At 35.5% G+C, this 21704-nt stretch overlaps 1 protein-coding gene across 1 annotated transcript in view; it reads right to left on the reverse strand.

The window, feature by feature from the left end:
• Positions 1 to 3535: 3535 nt before the first annotated feature.
• Positions 3536 to 21704, reverse strand: part of CBLB (Cbl proto-oncogene B) — a 218930-nt gene continuing 200761 nt past the window's right edge. Inside the window, exons 18-19 of the mRNA XM_052645842.1 lie at positions 16363 to 16482; positions 3536 to 4052 (exon numbers count right to left, since the gene is read on the reverse strand). Of these exons, the coding sequence (XP_052501802.1) occupies positions 3793 to 4052; positions 16363 to 16482 (380 nt within the window). The 3' untranslated portion in view covers positions 3536 to 3792. The remainder of the gene's footprint in view (positions 4053 to 16362; positions 16483 to 21704) is intronic.

Genomic DNA, 21704 nt, shown 5'->3' on the forward strand with positions numbered 1-21704 from the left:
AATTATATGGTATGTCATTAGAAGACAATCAGCTTTTCCCAGATTTGGTATTTCTTACTTAAGGCCTTAATATAACTAACTTTTCAGTTCTAAGGCATGGGAGTAGCTTCTCTACTGTGAAATACCTTTAAATGATATGGTTTTGTTATTTAATAATTGAATCATTTGTGATGGGTATTTGATACGACGTTGACTGTTAGCTCTGAACGTGAAGATAAAAAATACAACACAGAACTGCTCTGAAATGTTTGCATTCATTTGAAAAATAATATACCAACTCTGTTTTTGTTAACATTCATTTTATAAAATACCTTAAAAGAACAGATAAACTTGTACTGGAGTTTACATAATAACCAGAATTGAAAAAGGATGAATAAAATATAAATTAATTGAACACATAGCTATTTTGCCACATTAGACAAGTTTTAAAAAGGTATTAAAAATAAAATAGTAATTGAGAAGAAAACCCTTCACTCAACTGCTGTCATTTTCTGCAAACTCTTCCTAGAAGCACTAAAATTCCAGGTCAACAGGCAGTACCTGTATTGTTGAAAACATACTGCAATTTGCTTTCAAATCTGTCAGCATAAGAGAAAAAAAACTGAAAAATTTAACTGGGTTAGACAATTCAGTGCAAATTAAAGCTTCAAGTTGAAGATCTGAGAGGAAAAATAATGTCCAAACTGTAAGAAATGCTTCTGGCACTGAACAAGAAAAAAATTCACATTATGAAGAAATCTTTGCAAGTGTTCATGTGTGTGGAATATTGAGTTAACCAATGGGCCCTCTGAGGTTCATGGGCAATTAGGGTTCTGTTATTAAGACTATTTGCAATATAGGCAAGGGAATATGGATGGGGAGGGGTCACCTTTGTGGAAGGAAGTTCAAGTTGACCATAAGCACTGCTGATTCAATTCTAGAAAATTGGGCCAGGATAGATGTTACAGACATCAAGGGAAAAAAGAGATTATGGTGATAATTTACTGGATTATCTTTAAAGGTAAGTACTTCTGCCCCAGAATATGTTAGGGGACAGGGGAGAGCAGGTTAATGTTGGCCATGATCTGTTTTAATTATATAAATGGTATGTTGTTGTGGCTTTAATCATATTACCAAATCTTGAGAAATGGGAGGAATGTCAAACTTTTTGGATCACAGTGAAACCAAACCTGGATCATTTCCAGCCATTAATGGTTAGTCACTTTTATGATTAAAAACTGTGTTTTTGTTTAATTATTCCTCAAAAAAAATTTTTTTTGAGTTAAGTAATAGGTAGCAGTAAGTTTTTCATGACAGTGTTTGATAGAAAGTTTCCCTCTTTCCATTCCATACAAATTTTTGATTTGGTCTTTTTCATGGTAAAACTAATGGTTGCTATTGAGAACTAGGTACAGAGAGATTTTGGTGCAGGCTAGTAAGTTTTCTTGCAAAATAGATTTTAAAAATTTCAGGTCTAAACTTACTATATTGTCACTATTTTTTTTCTCACTTTCATTGGAAATGTTCACTCATTTTTAAGATTGTTTAAATGAGATTATAGTATGCTTTCTAACACTCACATTTTACATCCTTCCCTGATCTATTAAGAATGCTATCACAATGAAGTGGCAACTTTTGGCTTTTAGACTGTACCAAAGATCAGCAAGTCATAAAGAAAAAAAAAAAAAAAACAAAACCCCAAACACAGTGCTATTTCAGCATGACATCAGAAAATAATAAATGAAAAATCATGATGATATAAAATGGAGTTCATAAAGCAATGGAGAATTAGCCAATGCAATTTTTAAAAACATAAAAAACTGCCCTTATATACTTACTTACAGGAAGAACAGTTAAGGCAAATTAAAAATTCTCTTCCAGGGACATGAACCAGCTCAGAATCAGATGAAGAAATTAAAACATGAGCACAAACTATCCAAGGCCTATGACTCCTCAAGTACCTCATGTTAGACCAAGTTGTCAAGTCAGGGCACGTGTCAGTTCACAAAGAAATGTGCTGGTTCCCTCCCCAGGTCAACATGACTATTCAAGTCTTGACTTAGTTTCCTTTGGCTCTGCTACACATTTGGTCACATGCTTTCAAGTCCCAAAGAGACACTCATTACCAGATGCATCTTTTTACATCACACTGTGTGAAGTTAAACGAGTGACAGAAATGTGCACAAACTCGCAGGCAGTACACATTTAGAAAACCACCTGTGGGTCAAGCATTTAACACAGACCTGGTTTCGTCTCAATTCTTTACTAAATAATAATTTAAAAAGACGACTGCCTGAAAATTCTGAAGCACTGGTGGAAACCTTCCATGCTTTTGTCTAGCAGAGACACTTTTTGACCATCAAGAGTGTGGATAAAGGATAACAGAATACCACAATCCAATCACTTTGTGATGGTTTGTGCTTTAAGAACACAGTGCCTGACAGCACGGAGCACATCACTGGTGCCCAATAAATATCTGTAGGTTTAAAAGTAATAATGTGGTTTCTGAAGAACCTACTTTCATTTTGCAAAAAAGGCAAAACTATATAAATTTCTTTCACCTGACTGGATGGAACAATGTGGAGCAATGAATGAGACTCTAAATATTAAATATGAGCTCTAATTTGATGGTAGAGAGAAAATTACTATTAAGAATTTTGCAAAAACACAAACAAAAAAACACGTTGCCACAGTAGCATTAGCACTTAACAGTGCATCAAAGATTTGCTGTTTCCACTGCAAGAGGAACTGGTTCCTAAACTTGTTAGGTACCAGAGTGTAGTCACTCAAACAGGAAATGAAGTCTGTTCCACTTTGGGAAAGGTATGCTCATAATTTTATCTGAAAATTACTAATACACTTCTGGGAGATGGCCTCTTATTCAGTATATGCCTCATAAGTAATGCAGGCATAAATATAAGGGACCGCGTTACATAACTTTAGTATGGCACTGTCATGTGCAAGTGTATATTTCCCAACTCTGCAGTAGCTGCTTTCCAATATTTCAGGTTTGTTTTTTTTTTTAAACAGTTATTACACCTCGAGGATGACAAAGATGAGAGTGTGGAAGATTAAAGATCACAAAACTTACACCAAAAAGGGAAGCTCTTCTATATTATATGAAAATCCCTTATAAAAGGCAGTTCATTAACCAAAAAATGCTTTAGACATTCAGATTTTCCCCATCTCTCAACAGTGATGGTTTCCAAAGAAAAGACTCAGTAGTGAAGGCCACACACTTGTTTTGCATTAGTTTGATACGCTGAAAATCAGAACCTTTAAAGCATCTTGTAAACGGGAGAAATGAAATTGGACCTGGGTAGGGGGCTGGGATGGGAGCAATCACAATGAATATGTGACTTTGCTGCTGATGCACACAGCAAGGGAGTTGGCAGGAAATGTTACAGCAGACCTGACCACTGTACAGAGGGCTGATCAAGAACACAGCACAGGTATCAAAAAACCAAAAATCTGAAAACAAAAGTAAAAACAAACTGCAACTTTGCCAACTTGTAAACAAGGAAAAGCATTTCACAGATTCAAAGTTCAAGGGAAGTAAACGTCTTTAAATTATTTTTGTCAGTTCAACCCTGATTTAAAAGTATGGCTAGCAGAAGTAAGGAAGCCACAGCCCTTGGCATCCTGAGCAAGCAGCAGCTGTCTTCTGAGAAGCAGCCACTTCCAAGCCTCTCTTCTCAATGATGCCACGTGAGGAGGAGAAAGCTTCTCTCTTGAATCCCATCTCACTTTTCTCTCCACACGCCTGGGATAGTCAGCGATTGCTTCGCCTTCTGGTCTTTATGATCTTGGTTGCTATAGATTTAGACGTGGGGAGACTGGAGGGGGGAAGGCAAATTCTCGAAGGATGCTACGGGCCACTTCCACATTATTCTGGGCTATCTCTAAGGCTCTTTTCACTTCTTCAAAGGCATAACCCTCTCCCATGAGTTTTGCAATTTTTGCATCGACATTTTCCAATGCTGCCTCAGGCCCGTGGGGTTTTCTGTGATGAATTTCCGGTGCAGTCCTGCGGGGTCGTGGTTTAGGAGGTCTGGCTGGTGCTTGTGAACCATCTGAGTAGATTTTAAAGAGAAGTATTTAAATAAAGAGATAAAAAGAAAGACATTATACATCAGTAGGATTTCATTATTTTATATTTAAATAGTTTTTGTTTCTACAAAAAACATTTTTATATACTGTGGTTGAATAGGTTATATTGTCCCTATTTTGAATGTCAGGAAAACAAAGGCAAGGTGTGTTGGAAATTTGAGAACACAAATGTCTTCCCACTTCTATATATTCTTTAAATCGTATGCAATAAAAGATATAGAAGAAAAAAAATAACTGAAAAAGAAAAGCTTTCACTCTGGCAATACAGTAACCCTTCTCTACTATGGTGGAGATAATTTTCTGGGAAGTTTCTACTAAAGAAACTGTTACAAGCTCAAGGATATTCCTGCTAGAACATACCCATCAGGTCCTACGTCCCACCCCATGTCACAAGCAAGACTTCAGAGAAATACACTTTGCAGCATATTTTTCCAGTTAGAATCCTGGAAAGTGAGGCCTTACTGATGCTGGGGGGAAATAATGAAATAGCAGATGCTTCGCGACAGCCGTTAGTCAATAGGTTGGTGCTTTGCTGAAATACTTCATCCAGATTCCAATGCAGAAAGCTTAGCTTGAAAAATAAGCAAAGCCAGCAGAAACATTAGTGGAGAACTGGGTTCCAGGTCAGTCTCTTGATACTCGTTTCTCAAAGTTAAACCAAATGACGCTGGTGTCCAAAAATGGAAAGTAATCTCATTAAGAACAAAGAAAATATAGGCCACCATCATGCAGATCACCAGGAAGTGGGCTAGTAACTTAAGGGGACATTTTTATCACAGATTTCCATTTATCTGTATATGGTATGTAATAGTAAAAGCCTAGATTTTAAAAAGAGACTGAAAGCTGTCTTAAACCCATAAATGTTTGATGGCATAAATTTGACAAGACAGACACCAATATTTATTTAATGTTTTTTTCCTTAGATGACTGACAAGTGCAACATTCAGGGACACAGTTAAATAAACAAAGAAGTGAGGCTAGAACACAATGCCTCAGGACTCCTGTGCTCGGCCTGTCCTTCCTGATCTCCACTCCCTTGCCAACTTTCCTGTTGGCGTCTGAAAACGCTGTAAGCTGATATTTTCAATAATAAATGTAAATCCAAGAATCATCTGATACATTATTTCATATTTTCTCAAAAGTATATTTGTCTGAGAAGGTAATAAAAAAATTCTATTTGCAATTCTAGCACTATCAATATAACAGACACAAAAGCCTCCAGGATGAAAATATTTAGTTCTACACAAAATTGGATGATAGTCTTATTTTTGTTTCTTTCTTACAGAATAATATCTAGTTTGAACCGATATTATAGCTATAGATAAAGCTCATTCTGCTCAGACATAAGAGCACACATTAGTTTCTGGTTCTTGGTAAAGTCTGTGTTGTTTTGTGTATCTGTAACTAAACATCTCAAATTATTATGGTCTAGTAAACTGCATTTCTTACTATTGAGGTTTCATTTATTTTTCTATTAAGTATTTCCATTAATGTCATGCAGAGATGGACAATAAATTATGCTTTGCTTCTAATCCCTTCCAAAAAACTATTAGAGATTCTAGCAAGACTTCCTTTAATCAGTTACCACGAAATTTATACACTGAAATACTGTCTGTTCTGGCTTATTTTTCGGTGTGAAAAGGACCTAGAAGTAAATACAAAGTTAAATTCCTTGTACTGGTAGTTTTTGAAGAATTTTTCCAATACTGTTCTTTTGTTCCTATCTAAAATACTGAGAAGGGCACATGACTATTAAGCATTTTTGATACGTATAGCTGTGTAGACTACTCAACTGGGAAAGATGCTGTAACAGCAAGACATCTCATGGTATAATAAAAAATTAAGTTTTAGAACTTGTAGATTTTAGACTTAATAAACACGTGTCTTTGATCTTGGTAGATGACTCTAAAAAATATGACATCTATCACCAGGAAAACCCCCAAGAAATCTATTCACTCTGTGAGGCTGCTACAGGTAATACTGGCCAAATGTAATGGGAATATGCAGATGATAATTTTTTCTTGAGAAAGTTATTCTCTTCTTAAAAAAATCATAAGTACTAAGCATAATTCAGGAAGCCCAAGTTAAGTTAAACCAAATGTTAGGGAAAATAAAACACCCAACAAAATGATTAAATCAAAACTAGAGGAGTGAAGGGATCTCTGGTCGAAATAAAAGTTTCAACTAGAGGAAATGATTCAAACCACTTGTGGAAAGAATCACAATAGATTTTGGATATATTTTCAGTAAAAAGGAGAAACCTCTGAAGCAAAGATTAGTGTGTCCACAAATACATATTTTTCTTTAAATACAAAACTCTTACATATACCGACCTATTTAACCCTAGTCCTCGCCACCCTAACCTGACATGTCTTTGGAATCTTACAGATGTCCTGAGTTGAACAGTATCATGTATTAGAGCCCATGAATGGAAGTAAGTGGAAGCTATGTTGTAACTTTTTGCCACCTGTTACATATAAATTTCTATTTATTGCTGAATATTTTATTCAATTTGGAATGTTTTAATTTTTTGTTTGACTGTTTTAATTGGACAGTGTAGCTCTGCACCAGCAACTGACAGCTACAACTTTTCCAGGTGAGGATGTCAATGAGGAGCACCACTCAGAGACAGATTCATCTCTGTGTGGCCACTAAGGTTTAGAGTGACTTTCAGCTAAGTAAGCAGTTTGCTTTATCCTTCTCACTCTGCAAATATACTTTTTTGTCTCCATTTTTAGAGGTGTAACTTATCTCTTCTCAGGTAGTATGTGAATTAATGTAATGCTTGGTATATGTGCTAAGGAGACTTTGAAAAAGAGAGGACAATGAATTCACATCTGTAATAGTAACCACTATACTCAAATGCTGTATAGAAAAGCAATTACTATAAATCAATAGGGATTCAAGTGTGGAACAGGAAAAAAAAAACCCTGGAATTTGTAGTGAGCTCTTATAAACTTTTAAGCAAGATAACAATAAGCAAGATCTCTTACAACTTGAAAAGTAACCTTTAAAAAAAAAAACTGTTTAAAAAGTTTCATGCTGATGATTATATCACTTAAAGCCAACCCCCCTCTCTAGACACCTCTTCCTAAAACTCAATGGGCAGCCTTCACTGTTTCCACTTCTTTCTCAGTGTCTAAAAGAGGAGACACCAGGTCCTTATATTGGAATGTGTAGGTGATGGAAAGGAGCAGATGAACCGATCTTAGAGTTCCCTCAAAGGAGTTATCTTGTAGTTTTGTAGTGCACTGGAATGACTGTGAATTTTACAAGCTCTGTGGGGATTTCTGTACCTGAATACATGTATCCTTAAAAATGTGACTGGAAGCACATGTGTTTATTCTGGGGTCACTGTCCATGCTCATGGTATTTTTGAACTCCTAGGAGCAATGGCAACAATATCCAAGCAAGTGCAAGAAGATGTGGCGCCACCAGATACAAACCGTACATCTTCCTGGTCACTAGTTTTACTCAAGGATATGAGAGACTTAATGTTTTTAAAGATGGAAATGTAGACATACCAAGTAAAATGTAAAATTTGTAGACATATTTGAAATAACAAAGATTTTTAAGGCAATTCCCTGCATGTGACGGTCCACTATTTAGTTAGACATAATCCCCTTGTCATTCAGAGTTAGCTCTTTGGTGGGGAAAAAGATTTGAGAAGTGCTAGTGTGACAGTATTGGAGAAGGCAACGGCACCCCACTCCAGTACTCTTGCCTGGAAAATCCCATGGACGGAGGAGCCTGGTAGGCTGCAGTCCATGGGGTCACCAAGAGTCAGACAAGACTGAGCGACTTCACTTTCACTTTTCACTTTCATGCATTGGAGAAGGAAATGGCAACCCACTCCAGTGTTCTTGCCTGGCGAATCCCAGGGATGGCGGAGCCTGGTGGGCTGCCATCTATCGGGTCACACAGAGTCGGACACGACTGAAGCAACTTAGCAGCAGCAGCAGTGTGACAGTATACCAAAACGATGGACTACCATACAATAATTTAAAGTGACATTGACATTTCAAAAAAAGTTTAATGATGTGTAAGAAAGGTATGATACTATATTATACTGTGGAGTATGATTTCCACTGTGTGAATGTGTGCATGGTCAACCATTAGAAAGAAGGGCTCCAAAATGGCAATACTGTTTCTACTGATGAAATCGTTCCAGGTGACTTTTGCTTCGTTAAATTCTACTTTATTCTTTAATGTCCATGTACTACTTTAATAATTTTAAACAAAGCTTCAGATTCTGTCTACTGTGCTTTTTACAAGTCTGAATCTTAAAGAATCTTGAGCTTCTGAAACTTAAGAATCTTAAAAAAGTACAGAAAGCACACAGTATCTCCCTAAAGTCATGTGATCATAAGGCAGTTTTGAAATCTCTCCTACAATTTTAGATTTCTTAGTACCCTCTTCCTTAGCTCCTGTTTTTGATTTTTCTCATCAGTATCTCCAAACTCAGCTTAGCAATCATTATTATATGAATGAGTGAGTTAAGTTTTTAAACCTAATAACAGTATAAATGGCTGCATACTTACTGAATCAAATCCCATCATTTACTAGCTTTGAGACCTTGGGTACAATACTAAACATTGTTGTGTCTCACCCATTTAAGTTATGGCTAGATCTTTTTTCCATAATAAAAACTACTCAAAACACATTAAACTAAATTCTGTTATTTATATTTAAAATTATAGGTGCTAAACTGCACATAATCTTTTTTAAAGTTTGAGATATAATTTCTAAGATTATTTCAGTAATTCACTGACAACACTTGGGATGGACATCAAGAGTCTTGGAATACATATTTTTTCATGTATAACAGTACCTGAGTATTAAAAATAAATAACTCATTAAGATATAAATCTCATTTTATTATTGACACATAAGTTGGATCAATTATTTCTGAAACTCATTATGTAAACTTGAATTGCTGCCACTATCGATATACTATCTAATTTTAGAAGGACATGTTTTAGGTACACAGTTTTTACTAAATTACAAATATCTTCACATACACTATAGTAGGTAATTATGATTGTTAAAAACAGAGCCTAGGTTATAACTTTAATACATTCAGAAAATTGTTATAGAAGAAGTATTAGTATATTAGTATTATCTTTGTAAGAAAAATAACACTATGTTCTGTGGTTTTAAACCTGAAGCTGTGTATAAGGAAAAATATTTTAGGTAGCTGAACTGAAGTAAAACTCTATATATAACACTGCAATTTCCTTTGTTGGAACATAAAACCTTAAAAACACTATCTTAAAACATCTCTAATAATAACAATACACAATTCCAACTCTTATGTGAAATGAAGCCATAGTTTCCAACTGAGGCCTTAATATAAAATTCATTCAACATCTGATCACTTTTCCTTTAAGTTAATGAAGGAAAAGTAGTACTGGAATCAATTCCTTCTATGAGACCTTCTTTATTTTGCAGGTATACCTGGTAATAATATCTGTTACAAACACATTTAATACAAATCATGTGCTGAAATTCTAGCATTAAGTGTTGCCTTAAATGTCCTTCTAACTACTAAGAATATTAAAAAGCTCAGCTGTACTCATCAGCATGAGCAAAAACACATCATTATGACTTTGTATTCTGTCAGCTGGATGCCCTGGGTTTTTAAAGAATGGTATTCAAACTGTAGCACATGTGTGTTACAAGAGAAAAGCAAACTGAAAAATGTGTCAAAGCTCCTGCATAGCTAGTATAGACATGAACCCCACATGAAGAAATAAGCAGATTATTAGCAAAATAATAATTTTGCTAATATATGTCACCCATATACAGGTATATATGAATTTAACACAGCTGGTAAAATCCAGTTATTAACTATCATTATAACATATTCATATCATTAAATACTGTTACATCTAAAAACTAGAGAGTTATAAACTTTTGGAGGGGGAGGAATAAAACATTCAGAAGGCTCTTTATATATGAAGACATGCACACATCTTTTTAAGGTAAGTGTATAAGGAAAATAATTTTAAATCAAACTTTTGGAATTAGAAATATTCTTTTCATAAAGTTTATTAACATAAATTAGTCACCATCAACTAGATCATCATAAAAAATAGAAATGGAATTTATAAGATGCAGCAAATTATACCGGAATCCTCAACAGTCATCTTAAAAAGTATAAAAATGCTACTGCAAAGTAAGTGCTGTTAGTATACTAAAGGCACATATCATCCAGTCTCAAGTTTTTGATGGAAAGATCTAATCCAGAAGGCAAGCTAAGCCCCTCTTCTAGTATGAAATAAACTAGTGGACAGCTTGGTAGCCCTGTGAAGGAGCATGTGAACAAGTATCTTACTGGAAAAAAAGTATCTTGTTTTCCATGGTTTGACTGTGTTTGTAAAGAGAGTTCAAGGAGTCAGTTGAAATATTTGATGTTACAGCTAGCTGAGACCCTCAAAGTAATATCAAGACTAGTTTTTCACTCAGGTAAAAAGCCAGTTCAGGCTTCTGGTAAATGCCTATCTGGGGATATTTCAATGGGTTTGTCACTCCAAGTTCTTCCGTGAAATTTCTAGTGTAATACTAACTGGAATTTCTACCAGTTGAAATCATATATGTAAATGATGTTATTCTGGGCTCAATAATACCTGCATGCTATGGTGTAAACTAGAAAGCTGTGAAAATAGAATGTTTAGGCCACAATCCTTCTTGTAACTTGAGAATATGTTTCTGTTAATACAGAGCTGGTGATACAGAATGTTATTTTTAAATCAGTCAAGGCACTCTTCTCAAAGTTGTATTTTAACATCTCAAGGAATTTGCTTTATTTTAATATATATATATATATATATATATATATATATATATATATATGCTGCTAAGTCGCTTCAGTCGTGTCTGACTCTGTGCAACCCCATAAACGGCAGCCCACCAGGCTCCCCCATTCCTAGGATTCTCTCCCTTTCAACTGAAAATAGTGTTTCAGTGGGTATCCATGGATATATCTGAAATATTGGACTGGCTAGAAGTGAACTGGTAAAGACAGCATGGACCAAAATTTGAAAAAGTTAGTAAAATTTTCCGAGTTATATTCAAGTATGAAAACTTATGAAACTACAGAGGGATTTTTATGCATCTCCCATGCGTGTCATCAAGAACAGAGCTATTGTGTTAATAATTCTCAAAATAGCTATCTACCTTGATTTGGATGTTACAGAATGGACAACTGCTCACTATTAACAAATCTGTGAGCTGAAATTTGAGCTTGAAAGCAAACTGAATGCAACAATATGTTAAAAAGGACCATACACCATAATCAAGTGGGATTTATCCCAGGATTGCAAGGATTTTTCGGCATCCATAAATCAGTTTGATATATATCACATTAACAAGCTAAAGACTAAAAACCATATGATCATCTTGATACAGACATGCTTTTGATAAAATTCAACATCCATTTCTGATAAGAACGTGGGCATATAGGGAACATACCTCAACATAATGAAGAACATACAGGGCAAACCAAACATCATACTCAACAATGAAAATCTGAAAGCATTCTAAGATCAATAAGACAAGGATGCCACTCTTGCCACTTTTGTTCAAAATAGCTTTGGCAGTCCTAGCCACAGCAGAGAAGTTAAAAAAAAAAAGTCACTTTGGAAGATAGCTTGCTACTATACACAGAAAACTGTAAAGATGCCACCAGTAAACTACTAGAGCTTATTAATGAGTTAGGTAAAGCTGCAGGATACAAAATTGAAATACAGAAATCTGTTGCATTTCTATACATTAACAATAAAGTATCAATGAAATTAAGAAAATCCCATTTACTGTCACAACGGAAAGAATAAAATACCTAGGAATAAAGCTACCTAGGAAGGCAAAAGACATACTCTGAAAACTATAAAACACTGATGAAATAAACTGAAGGTGATGCAAACAGAAAGATATATTCTGTTCTTGGATTGGAAGAATAAATATTGTCAAAATGACAATACTACCCAAAGCAATCTACAGATTGAATTCAATTCCTATCAAATTACCAATGGCACTTTTCAGAGAAGAAATAATTTTCAAATTTGTACTGAAACACAAAGGACTTTGAGTAGTCAAAACAATCTTGAGAAAGAAGAATGGAGCTGGAGGAATCATACTCCCTGACTTCTTCAGACTATACTACAAAGCTACAGTAATCAAAATAGAACTGTACTGGCACAAAAACAGACAATAGGAATCAATGAATAGGATAGAAAGCCCAGAAATAAACCCATACACTTATGGTCAATCTATAACAAAGGAGGCAAGAATATGCAATGGAGAAAAGACAGTTTCTTCAATAAGTGGTACTGGGAAAACTGGACAGTTGTATATAAAAGAATGAAATTAAAATAGCAGCATATACAAAAATAAACTCAAAATGAGTTTAAAGACCTAAATAAAAGACCAGGTATTATAAAACTAGAGGAAACCAAACAAGGGATTAACTTCCAAAATATACAAACAACTCATCCAGATCAATTTTTACAAAACACAAAAAATGGGCAGATCATCTAAAGAGACACTTTCCAAAAGAAGACATACAGACGGCCAAGAGGCACATGAAAAGATGTTCAACACTGCTAATTATTCGAGGAATGCAAATCAAAACTACAATGATATATCACCTCACACAGGTCAGAATGGCCGTCATCAAAATGTCTACAAACAATAAATGCTGGAAAGGGTGTGGAGAAAAGAGGACCCTCCTACGCTATAGGGGAGGATATAAACTGGTGCAGCCATTATGGAGAACAATATAGAGATTCCTTAAAAATGAAAAATCAAGTTACCATATGATCCAGCAACCCATTTCCCAGGGATATATCTGGAAAAGATAAAAAAATTCAAAAAGATACATGCTCCCCAGTGTTCATAGCAGCACTATTTAAAGTAGCCAAGATATGGAAATAACCCAAGTATTCATCAACAGCTGAATGGATAAAGAAGAGACTATACATACACATATACATACATACGATGGAATATTAGGTAGCCATAAAAAAGAATGAAATAACACCACTTGTACCAACATGGATGGACCTAGAGATTATTATACTAAGTGAAGTAAATCAGACAGACAAAAGCAAATATCACATGATGTCACTTATATGTGGAATCTGAAAAAAGTGATATAAGTGAATCTATTTATGAAACAGAAACTCACAGACATAGAAAACAAATTGGTATAAAAGGGGAAAGGAGCAGGAAGGGATAAATTAGGAGTTAGGGATTAGCAGATACATAGTACTATATATTGGAGAAGGAAATGGCAACCCACTCCAGTGTTCTTGCCTGGAGAATCCCAGGGACTGGGGAGCCTGGTGAGCTGCTGTCAATGTAGTCGCACAGAGTTGGACACGACTGAAGTGACTTAGCAGCAGCAGTACTATATATAAAACAGATTAAAAAACAAGGTCCTACTGCATAGCACAGGGAACTATATTCAGTATGTTGTAATAACCTATAATGGAAAAGTATCTGAAGATGAATATATATATATATACACACATACTATATATACACAGTACATATATATACACATACAAAAAAGATCTTCACAACCCAGATAATCATGATGGTGTGATCACACACATAGATAGCCAGACATCCTGGAATGCGAAGTCAAGTAGGCCTTAGGAAGCATTACTACAAACAAAGCTAGTGGAGGTGATGGAATTCCAGTTGGGCTATTTCAAATCCTGAAATATGATGCTGTGAAAGTGCTGCACTCAATATGCCAGCACATTTGGAAAACTCGGTAGTGGCCATAAGACTGGAAAAGGTCAGTTTTTATTCCAATGCCAAAGAATGCTCAAATGACTGCACAACTGTACTCATCTCATAAGCTAGTAAAGAATGCTCAAAATTCTCCATGCCAGGCTTCAACAGGACATGAACCGTGAATTTCCAGATGTTCAAGCTGGCTTTAGAAAAGGCAGAGGAACCAGAGATCAAGTTGCCAACATCTGCTGGATCATTGACAAAGCAAGAGAGTTCCAGGAAAACATCTACTTCTGCTTTATTGATTATGCCAAAGCCTTTGACTGTGTGGATCATAACAAACTGTTGAAAATTCTTCAAGAGATGGGAGTACCAGACCACCTGACCTGCCTCCTGAGAAATCTGTATGCAGGTCAAGAAGCAACAGTGAGAACTGGACATGGAAAAACAGACTGTTTCCAAATTGGGAAAGGAGTATGTCAAGGCTGTATATTGTCACCCTGCTTATTTATTTAACTTGAATGCAGAGTACATCATGAGAAATGCTGGATTGGATGAAGCACAAGGTGGAATCAAGATTGCTGGGAGAAATATCAATAACCTCAGATATGCAGATGACACCACCCTTATGTCAGAAAGCAAAGAAAAACTAAAGAGCCTCTTGATGAAAGTGAAAGATGAGTGTGAAAAATTTGGGTTAAAACTCAACATTCAGAAAACTAAGATCATGGCATCTGGTCCCATCAGTTCATGGGAAATAGATGGGGAAACAGTGACAGACTTTTATTTTTTTGAGCTCCCAAATCACTGCAGATGGTGACTGCAGCCATGAAATTAAAAGATGCTTGCTCCTTGGAAGAAAAGCTATAACCAACCTAGACAATTTATTAAAAAGCAGAGACATTACTTTGGCACAAAGGTCCGTCTAGTCAAAGCTATAGTTTCTCTAGTCGTCATGCATGGATGTGAGAGTTGGCCTGTAAAGAAAGCTGAGCACTGAAGAACTGATGCTTTTGAACTGTGGTGTTGGAAAAGACTCTTGAGAGTCCATTGGACAGCAAGGAGATCCAACCAGTCCATCCTATTGGAAATCAGTCCTGAATATTCATTGGAAGGACTGATGCTGAAGCTGAAACTACAATACTTTGGCCACCTGATGCAAAGAACAGACTCACTGGAAAAGACACTGATGCTGGGAAAGATTGAAGGCAGGAGAAGGGGACGACCGTGGATGAGATGGTTGGATGGCATCATCGACTCAACTGTCATGAGTTTGAGTAAACTCCTGGAGTTGGTGATGGACAGGGAGGCTTGGCATGCTACAGCCCATGGGATTGCAAAGAGTTGGACACAACTGAGTGATTGAACAGAACTGATATACACACAAACACACACATATATATATTCAGTTATATAATACTTTGTTATATACCTGAAAGTAACATATTATAAATCAACTGTACTTCAAAAAAAAAGTCAAAATACAGTTTAAAAAATACTGATATAGGACAAAAATTTACATAGGAAAAACTTCTGATGCTTCTAATTGTGAGACAAATATATTGTTTTAATTCTTTAATATGTGTATGTTCAGCATAACATCTATCAGTTACTCTTCCCTCCTCCCTTGTATCCAGCCACTCATCCAAGAAATATGTGCTCGGCACTCCTCTGGACACTTGGGGATATAGCAGTGAACCAAATCATGCATATATCTTTAAAGCATTAATATTCGAATGAGGAGATAAATAGTCAAGCAAACAAATTAATGGAAGGCAGTATTAAGAAACATAAGGCAAAAGAAGGGGATAGAAAGTGACTGTGTAAAGTAGGGGGAGCTATTTTAGATATGGTGGGTCAAGGAAGGCATCCTGAAGAAGCAGATCAGCAGCATTTCATTAATAATGGCTATGAGTATGACTTGTAGTTACTAAAATGGTACATCCTTCTGTTGGGTTGGTAAAAAAGTTTGGGTTTTTCTGAAACATCGTACCAAAATCCTGAATCAACCCTTTGACCACCCCAGCACTTACTGACTGGCAGCTGAACATTGCATGATAGCCCTAAATAAGCTTGAAAATTAACAGTCTGGTGCTAATAGTAATTCTAAAGAGTTTTTTTTTTTCCTTTAATGGAAAAATAAGAGAATGCAACATTTCAGTGTATATAGACATCTTTCCCATTTCTCATATCTGATATGGCAAAACAAAAGTTAGAAAATGAAATATTTACTTACTTGGCTGTCTTGGATCTTCCCATGAGCTCAGTTAGAGAATGAATAGATTTTTGAGGCACAGAACATGCCTTACTGACAGATTAAAATTAATATTAAGGCTTAGTTTAATATTTTCTGTGAGACAATTCTATAGGGATTCTTCACATAATACATGCTTTAAGAGCAAATGCAAAGGTGATAAAAATACTTTCTTAGGCTGGCAGCACTCATTAAATTATATAATGAATGAAAGGTGCTCTAAAAAGCACTATGCAAATGTAAGGTATTATTCTTAGTATTATTAGCCAACTTACCCGAAGATGAAGGAAGCGGATCATAGTCCTGGGATGCTCTGTTGGATTTGACATTTTCACCTGGTAATCTCCTAGCAGGAGGCAAAGGAACTTGGCCACTTGCTGGATCAAAAAAGGGATCTTAAAAATAAAGATAATTTTCAGATTAAAACTATTATCTCTGCCAACTGGCTGAAGAAAACAATTAGAAATTCTCTGTAAAGATCAATTTTTGAAAATAAGAAAACATTTCATGACTGATAGTAACCATTTCTAACCTGCCTGCATATTTCGAATTTTATTCATCACTTGGTCAAAAATGCTTTTCCCTGTTTTTCCTAACTGATGCACACTACTAATTTTGTATCTTTCAGATCTCTTATTTGATGGTAAAATTGTTGATGATAAAAACTGTTTCCAATTTTAATTTTATGCCCCAATTTGTCCTGTACAATGAATAGAAACTGTTGTAAAGTCAACAAGAAAAAGTGGATTTTGAATTTTGCCTGTTATAGTATTATCATATCAATTAATATCTCTCAAGCATTAGGCAGACATAATCTGTAAAATGGGCTTGACATCTAAAGGACAGGGACTTTATCTTATACTCAACTGTGTTTGAATTATATCTCCTAACAGAAACACGGTACCAGGCACACTGCTTGGTAAATAGCCTGCACTTCATAATACTTACTTTTAACTACCAAAAACTAATTTAGATTCTGATTTTTCATAAATTTAAATTCTGTGAAATTTGTATTGCTAACATAAGGCTAAAAAATGTTAACTATTAAAGAAGAACAGATATTTCATTGTTTCAAATTTCATTTGAGTTTGATATTAAAAACATGTAAGAATTTGATAATTTAAGAAGGAAATGCATAGACTAAAGTTTGACTAGACAATGTAAGGCAAGAGTTGAAGTCATTATTTTCTTCCCTTATTTGAATACAATAATTATCCCCAGCTTTGCTAGAGACATTTTTTTAACCTAACCAAGGCTACTTAATTTGATTTCATTAATTTTGAAATTAAAATGAGTCTTAGATTCTGAGTTTTCAATAATTAAAAAGTCAATAGATCAGCCTCATTAATTTTGCTGAAACATTTTAGGAAGGAGTAAGAAGATAAATTCCATGCAACAAATATTAATCTTTTGATTCTGGAAGGCTAACCAAAGGGACCAAATATGGTTATTTCTGCATAAATATAGAAAATTTCCAAAGATTTACAGTTAAATGTTCAATAAAATTTACTTTTAGTTCTTATTCATTCTAAAACATCAGATTTAATATTGGGTCAGAGAAAAGACTGTCTACTATAATACATAAACTTTTCTGTTTCCTTAAGGGTAAATTTAGTTTTGTTAGATATACCTAAGCTATTTCTAATCATCTATTGAAGGCTAAATATTAGATTCCAGACTGATTACTGAGTCATAAATAGACTACATAATATATAGTAGTATGATATTGTACCATTAATCTACTGCATCTAAAAAGTCACTGGGTATAGTAAAATGTGAACATAAATAGCATGGAATATTTAATTCAATTCCGAACCACTATGATGCTTCATGGTAAGTTTGGCTACTGGTCAGGTACAGGGTAACCTGGGCTTCTGCAGCAAACTGTAAGGTTGGAAGGGTTCCTGCTTCAATGGGAAAATACATATGATACGGTTACTACAGAGAGTACAATAATTACCAAACTTGAAAATCAATAGTTTTTAAAAATAAATTCTTCAAAAATCCACTAAAATAAAATTTTATATCCACACTTAGGATTAAAACATACAAAGTGAAAATACCATAGCCAGAGTATCATTATATATAGTAATACATGTTTCAGAAACGAATGAATCAACATGATGGGGTTAGTCTACTCTAAAAAGCAGGATACTACTGTCTGTGATTTACAGTGTGGTAATGCTAAATTGAAAATTTTTAATACTTATTTTAAGAGATTATTAAAAACTGAAAAAAGACTGGGAGGAAAAGGTTTGCTCTGCACTTTAAAGTGCAGAAACAGGTATCAATCAAAATAATGCTGTGTAAGAAGGAAACCTAACAAGAGGTTTTCTCTGGGAGGAGGCATTATGGAATTTTCTTAATTCTTTTTCCCCACTATCTGAAATACTTACAATCTTTTACTCAAGTGTAGGAAAAGAGGCAATTTGAACAGTTAAAACAATGGCATCTTTCCTCTGGACTGCCCAAAAATTATCTCAAAGATATTGCCCAAAAGTTATCTCAAAGACTGATCCAATACTCTGAAAGTTTTAAAAGACTATCAATGCTAGATGTAACTGATAGGCTTGTAATAGGGTTTAAAGAGCTACTGAAGTGAAACAAAACTCCTCACTCTTTTAACTCATATTCATAAAATCCCCATATGTAGTGATTTACCACTGATTAAGTCCCCCAGTGTTAGAGAATTCAGTACCCATCTGAGATATACGAATTATTATTAATTCAGGAAGCTTAAGAGGAATGCATTTTTTCACTCCTAATTCTTCTCACTGGTCAGTCTTTGATCATTTGAGGAAACATGGAAGAAATCTAATCATTCTTTCACAAATACAGCGGTTGAAGGCAACTCTAATATATTCAAGATCTTTGATTCTCTTGGTTAAAACACCTTCACTTCCTTTAATGTACCATAGTTCACATGGTGTCGTTTTATTTCCCTTTCTCACGCTAGCTGCATTCCTCCAGGAATAAGCTAGTCTTGGGTTTCTCCAACTTGAGATGCATCAGAATCACCCCTAAGGCTTGTGAGAATACAGACTTTTGGTCTTCCTTCCAGAGTTTCTGATTTAGTAAGTCTTGAGTAGGTCTAAAGAATTGGCATTTTTAACAGATTTCTAGGTGATACTGATGCTGCTGGTCTCAAGACCACAATTTGAGAACCACGATTCTACCCCATGAATCCTTCAACACTGAGACATAGTAGTCTCCACACTGGCTATGCCCTGGGGAGGACCTCGCCTTGCTGGATCTCTGACCTGAACTCTTTGAGGGCAACCATCAAAGGGCATGAGCACCCTCGGAAACCATGTCATGGGTGTGCTTCATAAAGGTCATAGACAACCAAACCCCTAAAGCATTCCCAGTAACTGTTGCTAATGATCCAAGCCTTTTCTGTACTTTACTTATGCAATTGCATTTCTGGATCCCAGTGAAAAATTTTCCTTTATCTCTAATAAAGTCAGTTTGGCTAGCTTTCAGAGTTGAATTGTTACTTTAAGATTGGATAAGGACTTCAAAAGAAGATTCCAGGTAGAAATATAGTGAGGGAAAGGTTCAGTAAGTGCTGCCAGATACATTGTGTATTTTGTGCACTGCACAAAGACGCAGTACTGGGAATGAACAGACATAACTACAGCCTCGGCTTTGTTCCCGGAGCACTGGCTCTAGCACAAAGCAGAGGGAGGCATGCCTATTTCAACCCACCAACACAAAAGAAATGTCTTTTTGTAGTGCACATAAAAGCATATATGTGCTAGCAGTAGCCCTGGGTTTGTAGACAGGAAAGCGTAAAGCTTGTTTTGAGGACTCTTCAGGTTTTGTTAAGATATGACTGGCTTGTCCAGAGTAGATGGCTCATGTACCGCGGGGTGGCCATTACTATTTTGCCAAAAGAAATCTTGCATGAAGGCCTAAAATGGAAACCAGATAAAAGCAGCATCAGAGCTATGTCCCTGCTTCACTTCCTCTTTTTGATCGTATAGCAGCCCTAAGGCTCTTTTGCAAAACACTGGGCCCTGTAGTTTAAAAATCACTATTATAGAGCAGTCAGTGGGCTTGTAAGGCTGGAAAGGTGGGCCTGACTCAGGTGTGCAGGGCACTGAATGCTGCAATAAAGAGGCTGGTTTAAAGAGGTACTTAACATCATGACGATACCTAACCTCTGTCTGTAATTAGGGATACGGATTTCTTCAAGGAAACCAAATCTCCGTAATGCCAGGAAAGGCTTATCATTACACTGGTCTAAAATTTTACAGATTAAACTATAATGGAAATAATGGCAGTAAAATGCTCATATATCTGTTTAAATTTAGCAATCACCTTTGTTTACCTTATATGGTTCTACAACTACTGAGTTAAACTTTGGTTTAGTATTTATAGAGGATTCTTTCAGGAAGTTCAATTCAGAGTGAAGAACTGATTTTATGAATTTTCTATTACACTTTTTAGACACTATAATGTTTTAATACTTTGCAGAATGATATACAAAGTACTTATTTATAAGCTGAAAGAAACCCTCGTGTTCTATGATATTCCATTAAGAACAATTAAAATACTTCTTTTGATAAAGAGGAGGTCTAATACATGTGGTTTAAAAATGAATAAAAACAGCGACTCATTGGATCTCATAAAGCAACTGGCAACAGACTAGAAATTTGTCCTGTTAATGACAGGAGACTGGAAATGGGGAAGAAAGCTGCATTTTTTTCTTCTTAGAAGTATTTAGTATCAAGGGATGTCAATATGATTTGGAATGGAATTAGAATACTTCCATGTATAAAAGTAGGTCAAGTGTGTGTGTTAGCTGCTCAGTCGTGTCCGACTCTCTGCGACCCCATGGACTGTAGCCTGCCAGGCTCCTGTGTCCATGGAATTCTCTAGGCAATAATACCGTAGTGGGTAGCTGTTCCCTTCTCCAGGAGATCTTCCCGACACAGGGATCAAACCTGGGTCTCCTGCATTGCAGGCAGATTCTTTATCCTCTGAGCCATTAGGAAAACCCAAAAGCAGGTCAAGAGTGAGTCAACAGTTTCAAATGACCCTGCTCTGGTCTCATATTAGCCTCACACCATAGGCTAAGGATAACTGCTCCTGAGCCTCTCTGGCAGTCAAGCAAAGCTATACATGAAATAAAACAGTTTATGCAACAGTTTCATTCTGTCTAATAAAAAAGGGGGCTTTTCATTTTGAAGTATTTTTTTCTTGTAATTAATCGTGAGGAAAAAAGTTTTGAAGATTTTTACAAAACACAACAAACAATGAAATTATGATAAAGAACTGAAATAAATTACAATTGACTCTTTTGAAACAGGTAAAAGCATGTGTGTAAAATGTTCTAACTCCTAGAAAGCTTAATTTTAAAAGAAGTCACTTCACTGAGCTTTCACTCAATGGGCTTAAATGTAACTCAGACTGGTAGCATTCAGTAAATTAATGTGATCCATGAGGTCAGGGAGGCATTTCACAAGGTGAGTGACACAGGACAATTCAGTATTTACTGACAAAAAATTAAACTCAAAATTATTCCTTGAACATAAACTGCCTTTAGGAACTAAAGCTATTATATACTCCAAGTTATATGTCTATAATTTTGTGTGTCATGTACAAACTGCCT

Source organism: Budorcas taxicolor, chromosome 1, assembly GCF_023091745.1.
Source record: "Budorcas taxicolor isolate Tak-1 chromosome 1, Takin1.1, whole genome shotgun sequence".
Taxonomy (NCBI): Eukaryota; Metazoa; Chordata; class Mammalia; order Artiodactyla; family Bovidae; genus Budorcas; species Budorcas taxicolor.